The sequence below is a fragment of the Lodderomyces beijingensis genome (genome assembly GCF_963989305.1).
Source record: "Lodderomyces beijingensis strain CBS 14171 genome assembly, chromosome: 2".
Classification (NCBI taxonomy): Eukaryota; Fungi; Ascomycota; class Pichiomycetes; order Serinales; family Debaryomycetaceae; genus Lodderomyces; species Lodderomyces beijingensis.
Genome location: NC_089971.1, coordinates 1,604,296 through 1,620,642, shown reverse-complemented (window position 1 = coordinate 1,620,642; position 16,347 = coordinate 1,604,296). Strand labels below are relative to the sequence as shown.

At 48.2% G+C, this 16,347-nt stretch overlaps 5 protein-coding genes across 5 annotated transcripts; 3 read left to right on the top strand and 2 right to left on the bottom strand. All coding sequences in view use genetic code 12, as the record gives it.

Annotated features, from left to right (window-relative positions):
• Positions 1 to 599: 599 nt before the first annotated feature.
• Positions 600 to 1,409, top strand: LODBEIA_P18210 (uncharacterized protein; the record flags this gene model as incomplete). The annotated part of the gene is made up of 1 exon (XM_066971752.1): positions 600 to 1,409. One exon carries the CDS (start codon positions 600 to 602, stop codon positions 1,407 to 1,409), a length of 810 nt encoding a protein of 269 aa, XP_066828759.1.
• Positions 1,410 to 1,513: 104 nt separating this feature from the next.
• On the bottom strand, positions 1,514 to 8,857 carry LODBEIA_P18200 (uncharacterized protein; the record flags this gene model as incomplete). The annotated part of the gene is made up of 1 exon (XM_066971751.1): positions 1,514 to 8,857. One exon carries the CDS (start codon positions 8,855 to 8,857, stop codon positions 1,514 to 1,516), a length of 7,344 nt encoding a protein of 2,447 aa, XP_066828758.1.
• Positions 8,858 to 9,232: 375 nt separating this feature from the next.
• On the top strand, positions 9,233 to 11,761 carry LODBEIA_P18190 (uncharacterized protein; the record flags this gene model as incomplete). The annotated part of the gene is made up of 1 exon (XM_066971749.1): positions 9,233 to 11,761. The coding sequence occupies one exon, from the start codon at positions 9,233 to 9,235 to the stop codon at positions 11,759 to 11,761; it is 2,529 nt and encodes an 842-aa protein (XP_066828757.1).
• A 586-nt stretch (positions 11,762 to 12,347) lies between these two features.
• LODBEIA_P18180 (uncharacterized protein) lies at positions 12,348 to 14,192 on the top strand (the record flags this gene model as incomplete). The annotated part of the gene is made up of 1 exon (XM_066971748.1): positions 12,348 to 14,192. The coding sequence occupies one exon, from the start codon at positions 12,348 to 12,350 to the stop codon at positions 14,190 to 14,192; it is 1,845 nt and encodes a 614-aa protein (XP_066828756.1).
• Positions 14,193 to 14,453: 261 nt separating this feature from the next.
• On the bottom strand, positions 14,454 to 16,256 carry LODBEIA_P18170 (uncharacterized protein; the record flags this gene model as incomplete). The annotated part of the gene is made up of 1 exon (XM_066971747.1): positions 14,454 to 16,256. The coding sequence occupies one exon, from the start codon at positions 16,254 to 16,256 to the stop codon at positions 14,454 to 14,456; it is 1,803 nt and encodes a 600-aa protein (XP_066828755.1).
• Positions 16,257 to 16,347: the final 91 nt, after the last annotated feature.

The following is a 16,347-nucleotide window of genomic DNA, read 5'->3' as shown; positions in this document are numbered from 1 at the left end:
TCGAAAGGGTGCATCTACTTAGTGATCACTGGGTATGTTGCGCTGCGTTAAGTTTTTGCAGTTCTCCCTCTCTTTCTCTTCAATTGTAGCCCATCTCTCAAGTCGAGACTCGAAATAAACAGTGCAATGGACTGAAATCTCAGAGGGCACTTGTTGAGCTCAGATCGAGAAGTACACGCCAAAGACTGAAAGAATGACATTCAGAGTATATAAACATAAACAAATTTACAATCGAAAACACTTTAAAAGTACAATAATTTACACTCCACTTTTCTGCAGAGCACAATTGACTCCATTGTGTACCATGGCAGAGATAGACCATCTGAACTGTCAGAGCCCATATATTTTTTTGAAGCAGACGTACACAGCTACATTTGACGCAAATGCAAATGCATGTCGAATGCACATGCACTAGTGAGTGCCACGAAGCTATCACGTGACTACCACCACGAGAGCGGAGTTTTCCACGTAAAAACTACCACCTGCTCGGCTAATCCCAATTTTCGAAAGACGATAGAGTTATATGAGGGGTAGAGGCAGGGGGTTACGACTGCAATTCCACCGACTTCCATCTGTGTACTCCCCCAACCACCGAGACCATGTCAGACTCCGATCTCATATTATACGAAGTAAAAGATAACGTTGCCATCATCACCCTCAACAACCCCAAAAAGCTCAATTCGTTAACCATTCCGCAATACGATGAAATATGCAAGTTGTTGGACCAGGCAAACCAGGAGCCAGACACTGTCATCACCTTGATCCAGTCCACGGGGCGGGCATTTTCCGCCGGTGCCAATGCAGAATATGTCGGCAAACAGGACAGCGAGTTGAATACGTGGCTCGAATTGTCGGTTGCAAGACAAACGTATTTGGTGCAAACGATCATGAGCCACAAGAAGGTCTTGGCTGTGGCCGTGAATGGATTTGCCATCGGCTTGTCAGCGGCCATCGTTGCCTTGTGTGACTTGGTATATGTGCATGACATCTCAAAGACCTTTTTGCTAACTCCTTTTGCAAACATTGGGATCGTCGCCGAAGGTGGTACTTCGTTTACCTTGTTTGAGAGGTTGGGCTGGTCAAAGGCATCCGAGGCTTTGCTTTTATCTAAAAGAATATCGGGCGCAGATATGCTTAGGTCTGGTTTGGTCAATAGGGAGTTCCAGGGCCAGTTCAAGTCTACAGAAGAGTTCAACCAACATGTTCTGAGCTATCTTCTGGAGGCCACCAAGGATTTGCATCCAGACTCGATTCTTCAAAACAAGGAGTTGCTAAAGGCAATGTATAAACCAGCAATATCCGCTGTGAACTCACAAGAGGTTTACAGGGGCCTTCAACATTGGACTTCGGGAATTCCCATGTCGAGGTTCAAAAAGCTTAGCTCAGGTGAACTCAAACACAAAATGTAAATCACGCCCACATGTAAATATAAATACATGTGATCTGTGTGTACATGAATATGAATATATATATATAATATAATATAGCTACATATGTACAAATAGATATTTCGTCATCCAAATACATCTTCTTGGACGGCTTCTTCTTCTCTTTCTGCAATCAAATTCGAGAAATTGGTGAAATGGATGGGGCGGTGCACAACATCGTAAAAGGGAAGTGGAATGTCGACCTTCATCGAGTAGAGATCATTGCGGTTGAATATTGCTCCCATGAAAAAGTAGTTCCAAATGTCGTCTTCCGGAGTCATGTAAGTACCCACGATTTTATCAGACAAGATGAGCTGGCTCTTTGTCGAGAAATCGGAACGGAACCCTTCGGGCGAGGCTGATAGCATGTCCTGGTTCTCTTTTCCCCAGTCGAAGCCTTCTTGCGTAGTCTCAAACCCGGCTAAAGTAACTGAGCCGGCGTTAATTGAAGCGGTAATGCACACAAATCTAGGGTCGTATTTGTCCAACATCTGCGCTTGCATTGTCAAGTCGTTAGAGCTCATGCTCTCAGATTCGCGCGCCAGGGTGTGGATCCAGCCTAGTAGCTCCAACCCTTGGTTCTCCAAGTACCCATCATGGCTCACCGGCTTTTGCCGGGGGAATTGAATCGAGTTCGAGCTTCCCAACTGCGGAACCACTGCAATGCACCTAATCTCTTTCACTTCCGGGTGGCCCTCGGGAGACTTGCCGTATATAAATCCGCCAACCTGGATCCTCAGATCCGAAACCTGCACCAATTTCTGCAAAATGTTTTTGGGCACAATGAAGGTGTAGTCGTCGTCCTCGATTAGATCGTTGGACAGGACAGAGATCTTGTTTGCGCGACTGAGCAAGCTCGTGGTTGCAAGCGCTCGATTTTTCCACTCGTTTCTCGACGAGAACGTGGTTTGCTCGTAATTGGTCGTGGTGACAGTCGTAATCTTCTCGCCGTGGATGTTTGTTGTTGACGATTTAATGGCAGCCAAGTCCTTGTTCTCCACTTGAGGCGCCTTTTTATCGACATTCAGGAGCTGTTGTCGCCTGAAATTAGCAGCTCTAATGTCTTGTCCTAGAATCAAGTCTCTGATTTCCGACTGGGTCAATGATTGTACGTCGATATTATACTTTGCAGAGTACTCTTCAAGAATCAAATCTCTCAATCGAGCTTCGCGGTCAACCCACTGGTCGTCCGTCAACGTGGGCCATATGTGATGCGCCGGTGCCTCGGCGTCATCACCCTGCTGCCAAAGGATTTGAGTCGCGCTGATTGAATCAACATTAAGCGCCCGGAGTATCAAGATAATCCGCGAGAACGCAGTGTACGGTGAGATGCGCTCGAGCCAGTCGTCGTAAAAGTTGAAAAGACACATCTGCGGCTCGGTGGCTCTCAACACCACTTCGCTTAACTTATCAATCTTCATGATGGCCGCAAACGGCAAATGCAACTCCGAGGGCCTGATTGAAATGTTGGGAAAGTCTAGCATGTGCACCTCCAATGGATCCATCATACCTTTTCGAGCGACAATCAACTGTTTAGGCTGCTCTTCTTTGGGCAACGACTTGATAAGGGCAGTCACCTCTTCAGCAGCTTTCCATTTGGCAAGCTGGCTCAACCGCTTCTGCCCCGCCCAGACCGAGGTGTGGATAACCTTCAAGTACAACTGGCCGGTTCTAGGATTGAGAATGAAAACACACCCGTTGATAGGCTTGGTGGCCAAGTTGCCCTCGAGGGTCTTGTGCACGGTGACACGGTAGACATTTGTGTCATCAATGAACAACTGCACGTCGTTGTTGAACAACTCCGCATAGTTGTTGGAGTTTAAGAACGATTCCAGCGGCTTGGCATGGTACAATTGTAGACCTTTCCGGATCCGTTCGCGTAGCACGTATAGGGCCGGGTTTGCTTTCATAATTTCCTTCAAAGCATTTCTCACGAGGGCCTTGAGCCCAGGAAACCAGTTGCCATACGCGTCGTACATGTTGTACGCCAAGTCGATGGCAATGACAATCCCCGTCGGTGAAGGATACGAGCTTGTGCCGTCGGTGGTGTAGTCCAAGTACTTTGACCTCGCGTATCGAGATATATCGTGCGAGTCGTAGTCGCCATATCGCAACTGCACGTCGATCCAGAATGTCTTGGTGGATAAGATCATAGCGTCGTCCTTGTCATTGAGAAGTGTGGGCTTCGATGCGTTCCACCTGTAGGTACTAGTGAAGACGATATCAGCTGTAGATGAATTCATTCTGTACGACTTGCGCGGGTGTATGGCCTGTTTTTCAACCAAGTCAATCAGCAAAACCTCCTGCTCCTTATCAAACACCTGGCACAAGTCCTGCACCACGCTCTCGTGGATCTTCTGCCAAAGATGCGCCCTGAATATCTGGATAAGCGAAATCTTGAGTGTCGGGATCTTGCCGTGCAAAAAAATTCCCGTCAAGTCTAGCTGAACCAAGAAGCCAACGTAGACGTTGGCTCGGTTGATGGTGGGGGACCACCATAGTGTGAACCGACGATTCGGAATCTGGCTCAAACCTGTTCGTTGCGCGTTTGTCAACTTTTTAAACTTCAACGAGTCCTCGAATCCTGACGCCTTCTCCCAGAACAAGCCTTCCCAAGAGTCGAACCCCGTGCCTTTGAACAAAGTGTGCTCCAAAATGGTTTCAATGCCGCCAAGCGCCTGGATTACGTCTGCTCGGTACGCATTCAAGTTCCACAATTTACCATCGTGGTGTCCATTGGTCCACGCAAACGGATTAAAGCGCCCGTTCCCGAAATGCCTAAATACTCTGCGCACCCTATGTCCCTTGTCATACGCCAAAGTGTGTCTATCTTTCTGGAACAATGTACTGATTCTCGGTATACCTCGGTCCCAGTTTCCCTCCATGTCTTCAAATGTGAGTCGACGGTTCTGGGCCATGGCTTCTTCCCTCTTGATTGAATATTCTGCCCAGACCCTTTGCGAGTCAAGAAACTCATTCTCCCACGTTGTAACGTACCGAAACACGGTAGGAATCATTTTGTCGTCATCATGGGTCATCCCAGCTCTGAAATGGGTGATACCGGAGTCAGTCTGTTTGGACCATTTCAAATCGGATGCCGGTATCAAGACATGCGAAGCGCTTAGCATCCCTAGTCCACCGAGCTCAATCGGTGTATAAAAAACCGCTGGTGGGAACCGTGATGGCATTTTGGAATTGAGACCCATCTTGATCCTATTCTGGATTTTAGTTTCACATTTGACCAAAACGTCCAAGAGAGCCGGCGTTGCCACGGCTGCTTCTCTGAAATAGGTCACCAACGAAATGAGGGCCGTGTTCCACTTTGCTGCCACCTTGGTGAATGCACTTGAACCGGAAGACATCAAAATCTGCCGTATCCGGTTTCTGAAATGGTCAATTGCTTCCTGGGAGACCTGCAAATAGGCCCTGGCTGTTCTCTCCTGGGTGCGATTATCGACCAAGTCCCAAACATTCTCCTGTGTTTGGCTGGTTTCCAGTAAGTGTGCTTTAGGTAGAATGCGCACTTCAAACCCATTCATCTGGAACAATAGATTTATGTTATCTCTCGAATACACCGAGGCAAATGTGCTGCTCCAGCTGATGGCAGCCAAAGACGACGGAATGCGAGAGCTCACCTCCCAGAACACAGCCTTGCCCAAGTTTACGTCGTGCCGAATCAACCTCATTCTGGAATCTTTTGGCCAGCACCGGTGATTATTGTAACCAGCGAGCTCCTCGTGGGCGGCATCTACATCCAAAAAGTCGTGAATCAAGGACTCTGCCTCTTCATGCGTGAATCGAAACAAAATGTGAATCTTGTTCAAGTTTCTTGAATACAAACGCAAAGGCGACGCTGTCTGCACATCCGCATCTTGAAACTGCAAAAAATTGTTTGGAGCCTGCACGGGGCCCGCTAGTTGCGAGGCTCTTTCCAAACCTAGAATGAGCAAGTCGACCACCAAGCCGTAGTACTGGTAAAGAAACGAGGAAAACAGCAAGCCTCGAATGAGACCGTATTGGTTCACGTAGTTCATGTCCTTGTACCTTATGTTGATATTATTCTTTGACGTTAAATAGTCGGCAATGTTTGGATCCATAATCAACCGGAGCAACCTGCTCATGAGTGTAAAGTCCACTTTTTCCGAAAACTCCGTTAGACTCGTTTCGAACATCACGTTACACTCGCCATGCGAGGTCAGCCACACGTCCTTCAAATTGTTTACTCCCTGGCACCACTTGTAAACAGTCAAGGGGGCAATTTCGTCGTCAGCGGGCTTGATCCAGTTGGGGAAAAGGCGTCTCTTATCGGCTTCGTACCAGAGATACTGGTCGAGATAGGCATCAGTGATTTTTTCCAAAGGATCGATTGAATACACAGGCGACAAGTGGCTGTAAAAGTCCATCATCTCTAGCCCTGCTTCTTTGAAAATCCGCTGGGTCAACATGTGCTTCTTGACTCGAGCCAAGCACTCATGCGGGTTATCGTAAGCCTGTTCGATCAAGGCTAGCTCTTCTCGCTGCGCAGAGTTGAGTTTTGCATTTGCATTGTAGGAGGATTTCAAGTTCTCCAACGCAAGCAACAAAAGCTTGGTGTCGTGCTTGTAAGAAATTGGGGGGAAAGGTATGGGACTAAAGTTTCGGCTCTCCAACCAGCTTATAGTGTTTTGGAAAATCTTGACCGCCTCATCGGGAGACACGTATGAGCCATTCTTTCCAAAGTCTTGCTGTCTCGACTGCTCGTTTTTGACCCATAACCGCGTCAATCTGCCCAAGTTTTTCTTCACCACTGTCTTTTCAACATGAGTCCCCTTCCGTATCCTTTCTCTGTTGTAATGAGCAACCGAGATCCAGCCCTCGGCCTTTGCCTTAATATATCGCTCGATGATCTTCCTTATGGGCTCCGGTAGTCCAGGAACGTGCCACGGAATGTTTGCCTTCCAGCATCTCCAGGCCTCGCTCAAATGCTGAAGAATCACCTTTGATTTGCTTTGCTTCATCCCTTCCGGGATGACTTCCAAAATGTCGTGCATCACTTGAGCTCTGAGCTCCAAGTCGTAGTAAGAGTCCACTCGTTGCTTGGTTATAGTCTTGGCCGTATCATTATACCGCCGCCCTTCGAACTGTCTGGCTATCAAATTTCCGAGCCATCGTTCCAAGAGAGGAATCGTTCCTCGCAAGAAGAAAATCCACACCTTCCAGGCCGGTTGCCAAAAGCCGCAACCGGGTCCTTTGCCGATGAGCTTGTTGAACCTGTGATAGACAATGTGTTTGAAGTCCTTACACTGTCGTATTTGGTGCATCACTTTGTACTTGTATCTGTAGATACCCGTTAATTGTCCCAAGTGGTTCAAGACGTAGTATATCCCATCCGCCAATTGGTATGCGTCGACATTCCCCAAGCGGTATTGCACATGCGAGTCAACAATCATTTTAATGGCCCTGAGCAATTCTCGAATCAAATGGAATGCATTTCCGAACCTCGACTTTTTGCGTTCTTTTGTAGTCAACGTTTTGGTTGGCTTCAAGTTGAAGTTGTAGTCCAAGTGTAGATACGTCAACCCCCGCTTGTGGATCAACAAATTCAACATTTCGAAACCTTGTTGACAGACCTGGATACCGGCTTCCAACCAGTCAATACGCGTCAGGTGGAAGTACTTTGTAGACTTTAACCCCTTGATGATCCCGCCTTTGGCAGTCTTTTTCAGTGCCAGTTCCAGCTTTCGATTTTTACGCAATTGATTGAGCACCTGGTTCTTCAACAACTTTTGAGACGATATTCGTGTCTTTAAAGGGCTCGATCTAGTGGTCAGAGATACATACCACGACTTTGTCAATGCGACATCCTCTGCTCGTTTTGTTCTTCCAGTACGACGATTGAACGGAAAGGGCGCGTCTAGTAAACCTAGAGCAGCATTCAACGTCTTCTGCTCCAAACCCGTAAATTTTGCAAGTCCCTCGTTTTGCAAAAATGGCACAACGGCCACCTCTTTGCTGAAAAAATCGGGCTTCTGCGTTGCTGCTCCTCTTTTGACCACGGGGGCATACGTTGGATTAAACCCGAAATTGGATACCGACTCGTTCTGGCCGTGTGACTGTCTGAATCTGAAGCTTGGTTCAGCGTGCAAATTTCCCACCTCGACTGCATTGACAAATGAGTTGAAGACATGAGGGTAGTCGACTTTGGACTCGGGTTTTATTTCGCCTCTGAGGATGATTTTGTCCAACGAGTCAAAGTCGGTGAAGTCTTCGAGCTGGGCATCGCCTAGTTTGTTCCTGTTGAGGGGCTCAAATTTAGGTCCGCCCGGTATCGATATGCTGAGACTCTTGGCAGAAATGAGTTCATTGAGACGAAAATGCAGTCCCGAGCCGTTCAAGATCGGTTGCGACACATCTAGCAAGGTCTTCATGGTGAGTGGGTCGAGCAGCCATTTTCTATACGACGATCCATTGACGTGGCTCTCTTTATCGAGCAAAGGCTTGTCGTCGTAAAACCAGCCCTCAACAGATTTTTCTGCTTCTGGTTCTGCTCCTGGTTCAGTTTTTTCTTCGATATCATTCGAGCGGACTGCAGCAGGCAAGTCCACGTCGTCAAAGTTCTCGAGCCACCCCAAGAACCGTTCCTCGTCGTCTAGCGGCGGGAACCTCATTCTCTTGAAATGCTTCCTATCTCGCTTTTCCCTGCGCATGGCTGTCCAAGTGGCTGCCCATTGTGCGGTGTACACAGGCTCGATGACCCGCGGTATCTCATCGACAAAAGTTATTGCACCGGTCTTGTGGTACAACACTTTCACCTCCTTTGACGGTTCCCAGGGCTGTGGAATGTTTTCCAACAACTTGAACAACGCGTGCGGCAAGTACTTTAGCGAGCCCAAATGAGATCGCTTGTCTTTTGTCACCTTTTGCAGAGCCATGTCGGCGTGGTCACTGATGATCTTCCGCAAGTGCTGCGGAGGCATTTCGATGGGTCTCGTTTGCACCGAGGGCGCGCCCGAGAACCCCCCCACTGCTGCTGCTGCTGCTTTGAACCTTTGTTTCTGGAGCTGGGTCCATTTCCGTTTGCGGATCTCGAGCTCATTCTTACTGGAAAGAACAAGTGCACTTGTCGCATCCCTTCCGAGCCCATTGACAGCTATTCCCTCTGGCGGTCGCGCAACCGTACGCGGTTTTTTCCCATTTGAGGTCGGGGCATCTGGAATGCGTTTGGTGGTAGGCGTTCGACGAGGCGGAGGCGGAGGCGGAGGCTGAGAGGGAAAAGCTTTTGTTCTTGGTGGTGGTGGTCCTGGTGGTGGTGGTAATCGTGATGATGATGATGATGGTGGAGGTGGAGGCGGTGGTAATGGGAGTGAGTTCGAGTGCTCCTTCTCCGGCGCCCTCTTTTGATGGCTCTTCAAAGATGAAGGGGGCGGAGGCGGTAGTATTTTCTTGCCCATATGCCCTTCTGTCTTGTTGCCTTCTGTTGTAACCAGCCTTGGTATATCTTATTGCAAATGAAAAAGAGCAAAAACGCACATACACATACACTTCACCTACAAACCCGCAAGATCTGGGCTTGGTGCAACTTTCTATTGCCGAGCCGATGTCGCAAAAAAGACATAAAGATGCGACACTCAAAAATGCGACATCCCTTTCGATCGGGTGAGAGCTACCAATTTTCACACGATTAGGCGATCTCCGTTTGCGCATGATTATTATACCACCACGATCTACTTAGCTCCCTAGCTACGTGCCCACCCATCAAAGTTAATCAATTGGCACGGTTTGTCCGACCTCCCACAAGAGCCAATTTTTTTTTTCATTACTGGGTTATGTCGGTCAACGAAAGGAACGCCGATCCACTTCCACCACGGGAACCGGGGGTTGAGGAAGTAGGGCCTGCTCTCATGAAGCTCCTATCGTCCTCAATACAAGCTCTCTGGGATCAAAGCGAGCAGTCCGATTTGAACAGAATACCTTGGAACCGGCTTCTTGCGATAAGCAAGTATTGCTGTTCGATCTACGGCCTATCGTGCTTGGTGATGGCGTTGGTGTTGAACCGAACTTTGGTGATGGCTTCAACGAACAACATCCACAATCAGCGAGTTGCAATCAATCGTCAGCGACAATTGACACGCCCGGGGAACTTGCTCGCCGCGTATAAGCTGGCTACTACCCTCAAGCGTGTCAGCACGCTATGCTTTAGGTTGGGGATAATTGCGCTCTTGATTTGCCAGCTCATGAACGTTTTGGTGGCTTTGAAATTGAATCAATCCCTCGGGCTTGCGCAGACGTCGTGCATTGGGTGGTTCTACAGGTTGATACCAGCGCGGTTCTTTTCGTACGACCCCCAGTATTTCGACAACCAAAAGTATATGAAAACACCCGCAAAACAGGTCATGATCGGCCCCACGAGTGACATGTACTGGCCGATTTTCTTGACATTCTGCCTCCTGTCGTTTATTGAAACGTTCATTGCATCGATTCAGGGCCAGAAGCCGTTTACTGAAAGCGGGATAACGATATTTGAGCATTCATTGGCATTTCAAGAATTTAGCAGTAATGCTGCCTTCTTTTTCAGCAATTCTTACAATTACAAGCGACCCACCGAAGAAGTTTTAATGACATCGCTATTTCTGATTTTGAACCATTTGAATATCCATGTTGGCGCAATATTGAACGGCAATCGCCTTCGCTTGATCCCGCTGAGCGTGATGGGTCTCGGATTCCTAGCCTATTTTGTCAACTCCATTGCACACGAACGGCTTATTCAGTTCCCGTACATTTTGATTTTGACGTTGGCCCCGCAAATTTTAATCATATTTATCGTGTTGGTGAGTGGCATCATTTTCCTCACAGCTGCAGCCGTCAACGGCTTCCAGTTCCAAGGGCTCAACTATGCCAGTTTCTTTACGAGCGAAGAAGGCAGCACGGATGACGCTGGCGTGAACGAGGTCACCGTGGGGCAGGAGCAAGAACTGCCGCTTTCAAGCTTCAACATAAATTTGACCGATGACTTTTACACCGCGTTGTTGAACTTGGGAGTCTTGGCGATCACTCTGGCTGGAAAATCTAGTTACATCACCGAGTTGAGTCTCGTGACACTAGATACCGATACCTGGATCGAGCGCAGCATATGGCAGGAAATCAAGAGCTTTGCGCTGATGAACTCGAACTCGCCCGATGCCGAATTGGGCCCGTGCTTGGACAGAATCCAAGTGTTGGGCTACAACAACATTGTCAGTAAACCAGGACTAAAATTGGTCAGCGCAAATTCGTCGAGTGGTGCAGATGGTGGCAAAGACCGGCAACTGACTTCAGGAAGCGTGTTCAAGAGACGGCGCACCATGTGCAAGAAAATACTCGTGGAGTTTGGCCAGCTTATTTACGGTATCCTTGTTGATAAGATCTTTTTCAACTCGGTGCATTTGATGCTTCGAACCACGGGCATTAAAGCGAGAGGAGTGAGTGCGAAACATGATGGCGAAGGAGAAGACGAAGAAGGAGACGAGATTCAGCGGAGAAGGCAAACCATGCCGAAATTCTTGAGAAAGTATGTCAAGGCAAGAGGCCGTTTGTCGAATCTTCAAGGCAGTACTACTGCTACTGCTACTACTGCAACTACTGTTACTACCACCACCACTAATACTGATACTGCCACAGGTGTCAGTTTGCGCCACTTTACAGCCGAAGAGTTGGATTCACAGTATGTGGCTCTTATAATGGGAGGAAGATTTGAAGAAGTGGACGACTCGGAAGATTTCGTTCCTGAGACAAGAGACGAGCTGGAGGCCGAGTCCGACGCGGAGGAAATAACTTTCAACCTACTGGACCGGGGCTCGGCCTGCTCGCAACAAGAGCTCGCTCCCGTTTCGCCGCTTCTTGAGCTATTTGACAGCGAGGGGTTGAATGAGATTTTAAACGGGAATGACTTGCAGATGACCCAGCGTCGTATTCAGCATGGCGGTAGACTAACGAGGTCTCGGTACCAGCAAGTGTACGGTGCCCCCAATGGGACCAATTGCTCCAACCAGACCTTCAGCGAGGACGAAGGGCGCAAGTTGATTGACTTGATGATTGAGAGACGGAAGTTGGACAAGAGTTCTAGTGGCAGGGGCAGTGGCAGCGGCGGCGGTGGAGAAAAAGAAGACGACGAAGACGAAGACGACGAAGAGAATGACAATTCGAGGTCGCTCGACTGCGTCATTTGCCAAACAAACATGCGAGAGATCATCACATGGCCGTGCAAATGCTTTGCCATTTGCGAGCCTTGCAGATTGAGATTGGTGAGCAAAGGTATCCAAGGCTGTGTTTGCTGCAGAAGCGAAGTACGAGGCGTGTCCAAGATATTTATTCCCTAGAAGTATGTAGATCACTATGTATATATATCTATAGCCTAATCCAGTTCTAGCACAAATGGTGCATTGGTGCATTGATGGATGCGAAACACGTATATTGGGGGTAGGGGTCGTGTGCTCGATCCTCACTGAGTAAAAGAGAAGTAGCCGAATCTTCACCGTTTTTTTTTTGACGTTGCGGCAATTTATTGAAAATACGACAACCCACCCAGCGAGACAGCTAGACAGAACGGGACAGAGAGACAGAGAGGCAGAAAGAGAGGCAGTGAGCGAAAGAAAGAAAGAAAGAAAGCAAGAAAGAAAGAAAGCAGGAAAGAAAGAAAGAAAGAAAGAAAGAAAGAAAGCGAGCGACAGAGCAAGTAGGAGTTCCATTAAAGTGCAAACCACCACCACCACCACGACCTACTGTTCTAGAAGAGGTCCATCAAGTCACGTCAACCGGCCCTTCCTTAGCATTCAATCAATTTCCAGCCTTGTTTCCATTTTTTTTTTTTTTTTTTTTTTCGTTTTACCAATCTATTCATTGATACCATTCTCGAAAAAGGTTTTGGCACTTGCCCCTATTTCCCACCAAAAAAAACACAGCTCAATGGACTCGTCTCTGCATCTATTTACAACTACCACGACCACTACCACGACCGCGACCACCACGACCACCATCACCACCATTATAAACAACGCATTGGCCTCGTCGTTGCCGCCTCCCTTGTCGCAGTCGTGGGAGATTCTACAAAACACACTTGCCCAGAACTTCCTTTACTGTCTAAACTCGTTGGGTCACTTGCCCGGGGGCCAGATTATTCTTCGCTACATCAAGTCTTCGTATCAGAACGACCCCATCAGATCGTTGTTTGAGTACTGTTTATTTATATTTGCACTCACCTATTTTTTCACCGCGAAGAAGAAGGAGAACAAATCCGAGATTGTCAAGTTTTCCCAGTCGGAAATCGACGAGTTGTGCAACGAATGGGTTCCTGAACCGCTCGTTGAAGGATTGACCGATCTAGAAAGCTGGGAGTTGAAATCGATCCCAGAGATAATTGGACAAAACGGCGCCCATGTCCACGTGGTGACTGCCGTCACCAACAAGCTTGCCCAGGAAACTGACAAAGAAGAAGAAGGAGGGCCGCTTGTGGTTAATCTTGCGTCGCAGGATTTCCTCAACCTCAACGAAAGTCCCAGTGTGAAAAAGGCCGCCAAGCAAGAGATTGAATATGCGGGTGTTGGTGCATGTGGACCGCCAAATTTTTACGGAACCCAGGATGTACACGTTCGTCTTGAAGAGGACTTGGCAAAATATTTGGGCACCGAGCAAGCGATCATCTACGGGCAAGACTTTGTCACCGCGGGATCCGTCATCCCCGCATTTTTGAAAAGAGGCGATCTTTGCGTGGTTGATCGAGATGTGAATCTCGCGTTGCAAAAGGCTTTGATTGTTAGTCGTGCCGATATCGAGTGGTACGACCACAATGACACGGTGCACTTGGAGCAGATATTGAACCAGTTGCAGCCGGTGCTTGCCAAGCAAAAGCCGATAAGAAGACGTTTTATCATCACCGAAGGCTTGTTTGCAAACACGGGAGACATTGCAAATTTGCCCAAGATCGTGGAGTTGAAGAACAAGTTCAAGTACAGACTCTTCTTGGACGAGTCCTTGTCTATCGGAGTGTTGGGTAACTCGGGAAGAGGCTTGTGTGAGCACTATGGAATCGACAGAGGCGAAATAGCGATAACCATTGGTTCCATGGCAAACTCCTTTGCGTCCTCGGGCGGCTTTTGCGTGGGTGTGGAACCCATGATCCACCACCAAAGAATATCGTCAAATGCATACGTTTTCAGTGCAGCACTACCCCCATACTCGGCAAAAGTGGCCTCGCAGGCAATCAGAGAAATCAGGGACTCCTCGGAGCCCCGCACCGGCAACTCCAAGCTCATGTCCACACTCCACCAGCTCACTTCCTTCACCTACGATGCCTTTTTGCGAAGCTTGAAGGATCTTCCCATAACAATGGTCTCTTCTCCGCAATCCCCAATGATCCATCTAGCCTTGAGTGAATCTTACCGTGAGGAGCTCAATTTGCCCTTGTTATATGGAAACTCGACTTTTGTCACCAAGGGCAAACCCGCGAAGCACTTGAACGCCTTTGACGAATACTTGAATCTCGAATCCTTTGTCTTGCAGAAAATAGTCGACTATGTCCTCGTTGAGGGCGGCATCTTGATCACACGGTCAAAGTTGATTTTGGAACACGAGAACTTGCCAGTGAATCCTCCCCAGTTGTTGATCAACATCAACACGGGCGTGTCTCGAGAAGAACTAAGCAAGTTGGTATCGGTCTTTGCTCGGGCAGTTGAACATGTGCTCAAGAACTTGAAGGACGAAAACGACTTGTTTCAATTATATGATGAAATCAGGGATTACGGTCTCAAATAAATTTTTATTAATAAACTACATTGCAGTTGAATAATTCCAAATTGGAAAAAAAAAAAAAAACCAAAAAAATTCAAAAAAGAAAAACAGACACATAGAAGCACCTTTCTAGATAATATAGAAAAAATTTCATAACATTGACTTTGAAAGCGCAATCAACAAAAATGCTCTATCGGGAGAATACTTCTTTTGTTTTGTTGTGTTTTGTTTTGTTCTGCTCTGCATTGCATTTAGATGTTTTTTTTTTACATATTGAAGGTGACATTACTTTGGCATCCTATTGCGAGCATCCCTCGCGATAGCTCTTGCTTCTTCCACCTCGTGAGCACCGCCGTAATTCAAGTTGTTCACCATCTCGTATGCAGCTTGCGGATCGCCACTGCTCAATGCATCCTTGGCGAGCCATATTCTCGCCCGCGCCGCCTCGTCCCCAGCACCCCAGTGCTTCTCTTGCGCATAGCAGAGCTCCATGTACTTGCGCGTCGCTTTCAAGTCGCCCTTCTTCTGCAGAATCATGGCGAGACGAAAGCAAATGTGCGGCTCCACCAGGTACTCGGCGCTGTGATCGTCGCCCAACTGCAACTGCATGCTGTCTTCGGTAGTGAGATGCTTATCCAGCACTATATCGCCAGGAGAACACTTGCCCACGTCCAACGCCTTTTGGAACGACTTAAACGCGTCGTCTAACTGGTCAATCTTCTCATAGCAGTTCCCTAGTGCTTGCCACATCCGCTTGTCCAAAGGCTGAAGGTTGGTGGCTTTCTGATAGTAGAAAAGCGCGTACAAGTGCATGTCCAACACCTCGTAAGCTTGCCCCAAGCCGTACCATGCCCGGAAATCTTTCGGATTGGTGTCGACGGCTCTCCGGTAGGACTCAATCGCGGCGTGCGAGTTTTTCAACTCCACAAACTCGTGTCCCATTAGCGTCCATGCGCTTAAGCAGTCCTTGTCCAACATCAAAGCGCGCCGGTAGTACATGATGGATTTTTCGTGGTCGCTGTTGATGGAGTAGTAATTGGCTAAAACGCAACACGTTTCGGGCCGCAACTTGTCCACTTGCGACGCGTACTGCGCCAAATACGACAACTTGGCCTTCTTTTCCATCACGTACAACATGTTGGAGTAAGTATCTAGTCCGTCTAGTCGAAGCGGGTCCTCGATCAAGATCTCGTCAAAGATGGCCTCGGCCTCGAAATACTGAAGGTTCTTGTACAACGTTAAAAACCTCTTCTCCTTGACAAACACCATTTTGGGGAAAAGGTCCTCGAGCTCGTCTATTATCTGAAACAACCGAGGCGACCGCGATTGTGCTTCCTGCAAAATGGTCATCTCAAAAAACTGGAACATGACTGTGCCGCAGAGGCTATCGTTCCTTTTGACCGCCCTCGCAACAAAGTTCTTGGCTTCTTCAAACGTGGTGAAGGAGTCAATCAACTCTTTCCAGCACGACCAGTTGTAGGGAAACAAGAGGAGCGACTGGTATAGACTCCTCTGGGCCTCCTGCTGCAACTTCTTTCTCTTGTACACCATCCCGCTGAAATAGTACAAGAATGCGTTTTCCTTCGAGGCCAAATAGCTCTCCGATTCCATCAAGGCATCGGTTAGCTTCGAGTCCGCGCTGGTGTCGTGGTTGTCCGTTTTGCCCTGGTCCGTGTTCAAGTCGTTTGCCCCTCGACTGACATTCACTTGGCTCTGCAGCCGCGCAATAATCAACCCGTCCCCCTTGTCACTATCTCGCTTGTCAATAGAGATCAACGTCGAGTACAATTTCAAAAAAATCGCGTCTCCGCTTTTGCAATCCTCCAACACCTGCGCTGCTCGTTGGAACTCCTTGCAGTTGAAGTATGCCTGGGCAAGTAGCAATTTCTCCTGATCTTCTAGGTCTTCCGGCCCAAGCAAAGGCGCGGGCGCACTGGGGGTTTGAGGGTCATCGTTGGCGGATTTGCGTAAACCATTCAAGGCCTCGGCCGACCATTTGGCTGCCTGGTAAAGTTGGAGTTTGGTCAATCGCGTTGTCGCGTTGAGCAAGTGTTTTCGTATGGAATGAACGTCGACTTGTAGCGCCATGGGGTCTCAATCTCTCTCAATCCCAATCTCAATCCCAATCTCAATCTCTTTGACTCCTTCTCCTATTGCAAGCTTGGAGCTAGTTGAAAAC